Source organism: Centruroides vittatus, unplaced genomic scaffold (assembly GCF_030686945.1).
Source record: "Centruroides vittatus isolate TY-2023 unplaced genomic scaffold, ASM3068694v2 contig_711, whole genome shotgun sequence".
NCBI lineage: Eukaryota > Metazoa > Arthropoda > Arachnida > Scorpiones > Buthidae > Centruroides > Centruroides vittatus.
Window position 1 is genome coordinate 230,939 of NW_027122451.1, and position 9,671 is coordinate 240,609.

Genomic DNA, 9,671 nt, shown 5'->3' on the forward strand with positions numbered 1-9,671 from the left:
TATATAAAATTCGCAAATTAATGAATAACATGAGAAATTCGTTTAAAAGCGTATTTTATCCTTTCGAAAACCTGTTCATCGATGACATACGTATTAGCTGGAACGACCGATCATTTGGTAAGTGTGATCCTTTGCATCCGAGTCAATTTGATGGAGATTTTTATACTGGCGGATTGTAAAACTGGATACATCGTCGATTTTATCTTTTATACCGGCCAAGATACGCCAGTTCCATCTTCGTTTCCTCAATATCACGATATGGTCGTGTTAGAATTATTACAGCCTTTTTTTGGGAAAGATCACAAATTACACGTGAATAATCTATCTATGTCTCCCTTATTATTTGAACGTTTATACAAAAATGGGATTGAGGCGTGTAGTTCTGTAAAATTATCGAGAGAACATTTTTTCTTCGATAATAATCATCTGAACAGAGAAGTGATGAGAATTCGATACAGATGAACCGCACTTCGAACACTGCGGAGAAATCCGGGAAATTACAAAGTCGTCTGCAATTCAAGAGCACGGAATGGTCGAAAGTGCAAGCTTATCTGGGAGAAATGCCCGTATCACCGATATTCCACAAAATTGGTATACAAACTTATTTTTACTTATACTGCGCATTACTATAAGAAATGCTTATGTGTTACGCAGAACATTGGCCAAAAATGACGTAAGTTTTGCAATATTCAAACTGAATCTTTTCGAACAAATGGAAGCTAAATACCGCACGAAAAACGAGGGTGATGCTGATTTTTCAGAATTAATGAGCGACACTTTTCGCTGGAAATAACTTTTATTTCCGGAAAATACTAAAAGCGCTATGACTGCCATATTTGTTATAATTCTATTCTGTAACCAAGAAATCAATCGTATGTGCGTTGTCAACGTGCAACGTATTTATTGTTTATACGCCAGATAGACCACATTCGGATATTTTATTCTCGTATATATTTTTTGGTGTTTGCAATAAAAACGAAATAATTATATCGCTAAATTGTCGTATTTTTTTCATTTAAATACTCAAATTCGTTAAAAAATAAAATCTAATTAATGTGTATAAATTCCAGAAACCGACTTTAAACAATGAAATCACTAAGCCAGATTAAAAGAGTGGTGCACTTCTATTATATTTTTAGATATAAGTCAAGGAGATTTACGGACTAATATAATAGTTAGAAGTTCATGAAAGTTACAGACTTTATAACTATTTACAGTTAAAACGTTATATACGTGACGTCACATTATGCTAATTACTGTTGTACAAAGAATTATTTTTTCTTAGGTGAAGCACTTTGTAATGAGAAATTCAAATCTTCAATCGGAATTTTGCTATCAGGCACAATTTTCTAGTTATAAGTATATTAAAGTCTCATTATATTCAAATTCACAAAATAATCGGTAGAGCAGTTGAGCCTATGTTTTAGATGTTGGCATTTGTATTAGTTGACTGCGTGTTAACTCGTTAATTCCCCCGCAGCGTAAAAAAAAATCATAATTAATAATTAAATTATAATTAAAAATAATCAAAACGAAAAAAAAACGAAAGAAATGTGTTAATTTTGAAGAAAAAGCTTCAAAGTACAATTCCCCTCTTCTCGCCTTAGCGCGAAACTTGACACCAATGAGTCATTGTTTACACAGCTGGATGACCTTGAGAACAGCTGGTGTCGTCTTTCGCGGGACATTCTCATGAAACTCTCGGGAGGAGAAGGGTAAAAAGTAGGGTGAATACTAGATGGTGGTATATTTCTAAATATTTTTTTAAAATTACGATTTTAATTGATATTTCCGACCCCCCGACTTAATTAAACGTAATTATAAAAAAATCTATTAATTAAAAAAATTAAAAAACTATTGGATGTTGTTTTTGACATCAGAAAATAGCTTTAAATAACTTTACCGAAGTAAAATCGACGCACTAGAAGTTTAGAATGATGAATGAAGTTCCATAAAAAAATCCCATAAAAAAACAATTAAGCGTTAATTGCAGGTCATTAAAGGTTAATTAAAATCGCAATAAAATTTTTTCGCGCGGGTAAAAATTTTTGAAAAAATTTGGAGACTTAGAAAACATTCCAAAGATCAAAAAAAATGTTTTTCGGTCCCAAAGTACCGTTTTTTTGTAACGCTATAAAATTTTTCCGAGTTATCTCGGGTTATGTCGGATCTTGACGTCTATAGACGTCAATGGGCGTTAAGGGGTTTTAATTTGAAATTCCAGTACTTTGGAGGTCTATAAATGAAATTGACAGCGAGAGCGAAGATAGTAGCAATGAGGAGTTGGAATCATTTCCTGAAAATTATAAAATAAAAAAACAGTTTAATAAAATGAAATTAAAACTGGAAAATTAAAAAGTTGATAAAACAACAAAAAAATAATGTTCGTTAAACTGTTAAGAAGCGGTATAACATTCAGTGACAAACACCTCTGTGTGGATTAGTTATGCGTGTTTTTGACAGTAGGCCTAAGTGTCAATCGATATTTTTTTGACATCGACTTATCCCCAGGGTGCCGGTTGACGGAAAGTCCACTGCAATTTTATTCTAAAATGTAAAAGAAAAGATTTCCTGTCTAAACGTGACTTGTGTTATCTGATAAATTGTAAATTATTTCTGTTAATTTCGTACAAGATTGAAGTCGTTACTATAACACAAATGAAACAAAATTTATAAATGTCGTCTACAATGTCAGTTTTTATAAATACGTCATTAAACTAATTTGAAAATGAAATATAATCGTCGTGAAAACAATGCTTTTCTTTAATACAACGAACTGAATGTATTCGAAAAATTCGTTATCGGCCTTTCTTTATGGTGAAAGGTGTTATAGTAGAACAGACATGGGCAAATGCGGCTCTTGCTGATAGTGTTAATTTCTGCTTTTTATTATTATTTTTACAATTTTATTTTATTATTTTGTGAAAATAAACACATTTAAAAAATTCAATATTTTTTAAATATAATATTTATATTATATAATAAAATCGCGCGCCTTATCATACTATCCGCCATGACAGTACAGAACTGTGGTTCCCATGCATTTTGCGAAACCTACATTTCGGCTCCCACTGAACTCATGCTTGCCCATCCCTGTTATAGAAAATCTCTCTTTTCGAACCGACAAAATCAAAACAGAAGGAATAATTTACTATGATAAGTAATAGAAAAATGTTTTGAAAAATTTCTTCGTTATGTATTGTTTAGTGGTTTAAAGACTGATAACGGTTAACATTTGTAAGTTTAAAAATGCTTACAAATTAGACATGAACCCTGGGGAACCATTAACAATTATCTACCACATAATAGAATCAGATTAGGGTCACCTCCTGTGGATTGTCCATTAAGGTTGTTTAAGCTTCTAATGGAGTTTTTGGTGTAGTGAGTTATATTGTTTTGATACTATTATATTAAACTAGAAAACGTGAGTGTGTATACTCAAGAAAACGTTGAATTAAGTTCGTATTTTTCAGCTAATTACGTGTATTAATTTTCATCATTCAAAACGAGCTTTATAAATTTGAATTTCTATATTCTGTGAACGCGAATCTTTAATACTTAACATAAGAAGAGCACTTTAAAATGACTTTAAGAAATTTTGAAAAATGAATTGAAAAATTTCTAAACAATATTTTATCCCAGTAATAACAAACTTGATAAATTTGTGTGTTCTTTATAATCTTCAAGATTTAGTATGGGGTATATACGAGTATAGAATCAATTAGTTTGTGTATTAATAATAAAAATTTAAGAGTACGTTTTTCTGAATGTATTAATAACATATACGGCCGATTGCAGAGACAGAGATTACGTTAAACGACGTTTAACAATAGAACGGCCTATAGACGTTGGCTGGCTGAACCGCGGTTAAAAATGCATTGCAAAGACGACGACCGTCTATTTCTGAACGTCGTCTAAACGAATCTCGGCAAAACATTGGCTGTTACTTTCTTCGCCATTACTCCCTTGTTTTAGGAGTAATTCAGCCAATCAGATTATTCGTGTGACGTCAGAAACATGGCGACTGTGTCGAAAACGTGTAGGAACTTTTCGGAAGAAGAAAAGAACGTCCTGGCGGAAATTATTAAAAATTATCCCGTAATTGAAGAGAAGGGGTATGATAACCGTACTCTAGCGTAAAAAAAAACCGCATGGGAGAAGATTCAAAACGAATTCTCTTCGTCATTTCGCTGTAGAGCAGCTCGTACAATAGCACAATTGAAAGGCAAGTATGAATGTAAAATATTCATTTCAGATTATAAGATGTTAGTTAATATTTTTTACCAATATTTTTAACATTAATAATATCAAAGTAGAATAATAATTCAAAATTTTAATAAAAAGAAAATAGAAAGTTACGATTATTAATCACCTAAATTAAATTTATTACAATGAAAATTACTTTGTACAATCTATATTTATGTGAAAGAGTAAGGAGAAAAAGTCCGAATTGTAGAACTCTATTCTGAATCAAGATTTCATATCCTACTAATCCCTACTTCTATTTATTAGATTAATAGATTATGTAAATATACAAATATTAAAATAGCATATTTAATTTAAGAAAAATTTACTAGAAAAGTATATCTTATGATCTATGTTATAGGTTGCTGGAAGCGATTAAAAATAGATGCCAAAAAAGAGGCAGATAATAACCGACGTGCTGCACATATAACAGGTGGAGGACCAGCACCATTATCATTGAATCCCTCCACACAAGTGGTTTTATCTGTTTTGGGTGACAGTATTGAACCATTACCCAATCCAGATGATCCACCATCGCCACTTATCGTTACATATGAAAATATTGAATCACTTACAGATACAAATGAACACTCTAATTCAGCAATATTTTCACCTGTAGTGATAAGTGATGTAGCTGTCAGGGAAAATGTGAACGTGGCAGATGATCCACCACCACCCAAAAGACAATGGTAAATAATATTCAGATAAAATAATACTAAATATTAATAATTACTTTCTAAAAAATAATGATTTATATTATATTTATAGCATTAATTCATTAGAGAAAGCCCAAATCCAGCTAATAGAGGAGGGCATAAAAACAGAGAAAATGAAACAAGATACAGAGAATATAAAACAAGATACAGAGAGGAAAAAGCAAGAAGCAGAACAACTTAACATAGAGTTATTAAGATTAAAAAAGTTGAAACTTCTGCAAGAACTAAAATTATTAGAAAATAACTAAATGTATTTAATAAATATTAAAACGGCCCTTTTCAGGGCCAACAACTTTAGTTAAGAGTGGTCATATCATATTAATAAACAATTAGATGATGGGAGAATATCAAAGAAAAAATATAAGAAAATAAAGATTATAATTATCATGACTAGGGTGAGATGTCATCATTTTTAACTGTCATGGTGGCTTTTTTGAATGTTTTATTGAATGTTATATAAACATTTTCAACAATGCCTGATGGAACTGTACTTAAGGAGCAAGAAATACATAAAATTTATTATTTGAGTGGTTCAGGCAAGTCTCTGAGACAAATTTCTGTTGCTGTAAATAGATGTACGAATGCTATTCAAAATGTTTTCCAACAAGGTAAAAATTATGGGCAAAAAAGAAAGTCAGGACAGCCTAAATGTTTAACATCAAGAAATGAGAGAGAAGTTTTTAAGCTTATAATTAATAAAAGCAAGTCAACAAGGCAAGCTGCTGCTGAATTACCAATAGATTTATCTCATGTGACTGTTTGGAGAACTTTAAAAAACAATGACAATGTAATTTATTTAAAAATGAAGTTGAAACCACCTTTTAACTGCCAAACACAAATCAATGCATTTAAACTGGGCTAATGACAAGATGGGATGAACTGAAGAATGGTTAGAAATAATGTTTAGTGACGAGAAGAAGTTTAATTTAGATGGCCCTGATGGGTTTTCATATTGGCATAATTTAAGAAGAGAAAGCAACGTTAAAATAAGCCAGCAACAAGAGGCTGGGTCTGTAATGATTTGGGGTGGTTTTGGAGGTGAGTGGAATGGATGGAGAGGTAAAACTGATTTAGTAATTGCTGACAAAAATATGTTTTAAAACATATAAAACTGTTTTCTATCAAAAAGTTTAAATAAATTTTGAAAAATCACAAAATTTATGGTGTTCCTTATACTTTTGTAACAGAATGTAGAACAGATTAAAAATCAGTAATAAAATATGAAAATTCCATATTGTAAAATATCTAAGTAATATGCTGAGTCCAAAATGTAAGTTTTAAACAAAATTTTGAAATTTGTAAATAAAATGAAGACATTAATTTATATTTTTAGCTCAGCTTTCTATGAATAAATTCTATAATGACTTTAAAACTGTTTTTAACCACATTATCAGATTTATGTTGACATTTTATGTATTTAATTTTAGTGTAAAATAACCAAATATATGGTAGAACAAACATTAAACATAGAAATCATAATTTAAATCTTTTTGAGGAAATATGGATGAATAAAACAATTGTATGAATGTTTATTTAATTTGTTACATAGGTTATGTTAAGAAATATTTTTATTTAAAATGAATAAAAAGAGAATTATTTTGTCTGTGATAGGCTCACTCTTTATCAAAATTGTATGGTCCTGAAAAGGACCTTTTGTGAAATTTCTACAGTACTGTTTCATTTAAGTGAAATGTTGCAGTACAATAGATCTTCGAAGAGCAGACCCTGAACTTGATTGCTCATTCACTGTTGAACTTTCTTCCTCTCTCTCTTCATTTGAATGTTCAATCAGAAACTCCTCCTCTTTAAAATCAATGGCCCAATTATGTAAAATTGCAGTGGCTATTATTATATTGAGTGTGTTGTCTAATTTCGTTCTTAGACAACTTCCTATGCAGGGAAATCGTCTTTTCCACACCCCAAATAATCTCTCCACGATATTTCTTGCTCGTGAATGAGCTTTGTTGTACCGTCTTTCGCCGTGATTCTGCGGATGTAGAAATGGGGTCATTAAGTACGGCAAACAAGGATAGCCACTGTCACCAACAAGATATCCATTACAATATCCTTGGTGAAGTTTTTCTTTAATACTGCTGTTTGAAAAAATTCTGCTGTCATGTGTTGAACCTGGCCACTGAGCAACAATATTCCTAATTTTCATTTTTCCATCACAGATGACCTAAAATATACATTTAAACATGCATCAATTATATATTTTCATTAAAGTTATCAGGTTGAGATATCAAAGATATTATTTGATATTTTTGTTTTTATGTCAAAGAATATAACTGTTCATAACAAGGCATAACAATTTAAAATGTTAGAAAAATATATAGGCCATTGCATACTTAATAGTCATTTAAGCTACAATAAATTAGTTACAAAAATATTTGTGGAGAACAATAAAATTGTATTTTATTGAAATTTTACTTAAATATGTTATTTTCTTAACCTCATAATTAAGTAAAGATGATGATATATGTAAATAATTCTCACCTGGCAGTTAATAGAATAATAGGATTTTCTATTATAAAAAACTTGTGCTCTACTGCTGTCAGGACACTGGATAGGTATATGGGTGCAATCAATTGCCCCAATTATACCAGGAAAGTTATCTTTAGACAATACCGAAAAATCATGTTTAACAGATGGAAGTTCCGATTCTGTCGGAAATACAATTTCGGCATTCTTCAAATGAACTAATGCCTTTGAAACATTTTGGATGGTTCTGATAAGGATATAACGATAATTAATAAAAAATGCAATATATAACTTATACAAACGTTAAATAAGACCTCATTCTTATAAACGTCTCTAACACTATACAAAACAATTTTTTAAATTTATTTAATAATAGTTTGATAGATACCTGCATACAGTAGAGACGTGAACTCCGATAAGATCACCGGCTACCCTCTGGTAGCTTCCGGTGGCATAAAATCGTAATGCCGTCAATAATTGTTGCTCGGTAGTTAACGGCAACCCTCTTCCATCTAGATGTTTAATTTCGTCGCCAATACGATTTAAAATGCGAACGAATCCAGATTTAGAAAATCTATACCGAATTCGAAATTCGTCTTCGGAATAGATTTTCATAGGATTATTCCGATCTCGCATTACCCTCTCTCTTCGTAATTGCCGAGATGAATAATGTTCTTGATTCGTCCCGTTCGCAAGATGTATTAAATTCAGAATATCCATTATAATACGACCAACAAATGAATATGGCGTCTTATACTCAAGTAAAACGCTCTCTAAACCTGCTATCGAGGGAGTCTAGAAAGTAGGTCAAATAACTTGTTTCTAATCGCTGTCTACATTGTGGCAAGCGTGAAACTCTGTCTCTGCAATGAAATTTTTCTGACCCGCGGTCTACCCGATCTGTAAACCGCCGTCGGCCTCTAAACGTTGTCTCTGCAATCGGCCCATAATGTTTGTACAAAATTAATTTTTATTTTAAATATGAACTAAAATGGAATGATGATTCCCAATCAGTTATATATAATGAGTTTAACAACAGTCTATAAATCGTTCTTTTGTGTTTGCTTATTAATTAACGAAATGAACCTGCTAAAGTTAAATTGTATATTTAATAACAGCGGTAATATTTTCTAATAATAATCACAAAGTTAAAAATAATACTTTATTTATTTTTATGCCAAACTAAGTACAGTTTGGCTAATATAACTCTTACACGTGACACTTTCAACTATATTGTGTCTTTTGTCGTATGCGATTCATTGCCTTCTATCTTGAAAGATGAAACAAGAACAAATATTCAGGTCTAAATGTACAGTACCACACGAACGTTAAATAACGTCTAAAAATTTCCTTGTATTTCCCGAGTGAATTCTCTGGCAACTCGCACTTAGAAGTAGAAATTAATCATTACGGTAGTTAGCTGTAACTGTCACGTGATTTCTATGTCACTGCCTGTTTTTTTACTTGACAAGAAGCACGTGATTGCATTATATAGTAGAAGTGGAAGTTCCAATTTCGCTGCTGGAACTGGAACAATTGGAACTGTTCGGACGGTACGGTTCCTCGGTATCATCACGTAACGTTGGAATTGCTTAGTCAGTGGAACTAGACCAGTCCAACAGATTGTCCCGTAGTCGGTTTTATATAGGATATAAGATGTGTTCTATGTTTTTGTTAAATCTACTCCAAATTATTCTTATTTAACTCGGAATCTGATGAAAATATAGATTTTTATAAATCAAATTTTTGCTTTATAAGTCGAAACTTCTTGATAAACGTAAATACGAAATATTTTAATTAATTTTTAAATGTTCACTGTTTTTGCATCCTGTAGCTGGCGAGTGCTCTGCATTTTACTTTCTATTCTACGTTGGAATTAATTACCAATTTGCTTTTCCAATTTATTATATTTGTGAAGAAACTGTTCTTTAATAACGTGTAGATATTTTATGCTGTATGGATATAATGAATGTTCTGTATTTTTACTACTATACGTGCAAAATTTAATATGTACAGCTGTTCGTATTGCGTGCCAGCTTTATGGTATTATACGCTGATTTTTTTTAATCAAAGTAATGTATATAAATATGTGAGATCGCAATCGAGGGTAGGGAATAACTTTATGATTAACCCTATCGCTTAATCGGTAAACTAGCTTCTTAGCCAGCTCTCGTTTGTCATAACCGATGGCTTCCGTTGATTATTAGTAAACAAAGGTCTATAAGGATC

General features: G+C 31.4%; 2 protein-coding genes across 2 annotated transcripts; one reads left to right on the top strand and one right to left on the bottom strand.

Annotated features, from left to right (window-relative positions):
• The first annotated feature begins 4,502 nt into the window (after positions 1-4,502).
• On the top strand, positions 4,503-5,209 carry LOC136980557 (uncharacterized). Its single transcript, XM_067276689.1, has 2 exons — positions 4,503-4,934; positions 5,014-5,209. Exons 1-2 carry the CDS (start codon positions 4,591-4,593, stop codon positions 5,207-5,209), a joined length of 540 nt encoding a protein of 179 aa, XP_067132790.1. The 5' UTR covers positions 4,503-4,590.
• A 1,433-nt stretch (positions 5,210-6,642) lies between these two features.
• LOC136980558 (putative nuclease HARBI1) lies at positions 6,643-8,078 on the bottom strand. The gene is made up of 3 exons (XM_067276690.1): positions 7,831-8,078; positions 7,458-7,689; positions 6,643-7,140 (listed from the first exon to the last, which is right to left on the bottom strand). The coding sequence occupies exons 1-3, from the start codon at positions 8,076-8,078 to the stop codon at positions 6,643-6,645; spliced, it is 978 nt and encodes a 325-aa protein (XP_067132791.1).
• Positions 8,079-9,671: the final 1,593 nt, after the last annotated feature.

What these genes read in the sequence shown, in the direction of transcription:
- LOC136980557 (XM_067276689.1), top strand. Translation starts at nt 4,591, where the DNA reads ATGATCTATGTTATAGGTTGCTGGAAGCGATTAAAAATAGATGCCAAA. An exon ending in CCACCACCCAAAAGACAATG is followed by an intron (nt 4,935 to 5,013) that starts GTAAATAATATT and finishes TTATATTTATAG; the next exon opens with CATTAATTCATTAGAGAAAG.
- LOC136980558 (XM_067276690.1), bottom strand. Translation starts at nt 8,078, where the DNA reads ATGCGAGATCGGAATAATCCTATGAAAATCTATTCCGAAGACGAATTT. An exon ending in CACGTCTCTACTGTATGCAG is followed by an intron (nt 7,690 to 7,830) that starts GTATCTATCAAA and finishes TATCCTTATCAG; the next exon opens with AACCATCCAAAATGTTTCAA. An exon ending in ATTATTCTATTAACTGCCAG is followed by an intron (nt 7,141 to 7,457) that starts GTGAGAATTATT and finishes TGTATATTTTAG; the next exon opens with GTCATCTGTGATGGAAAAAT.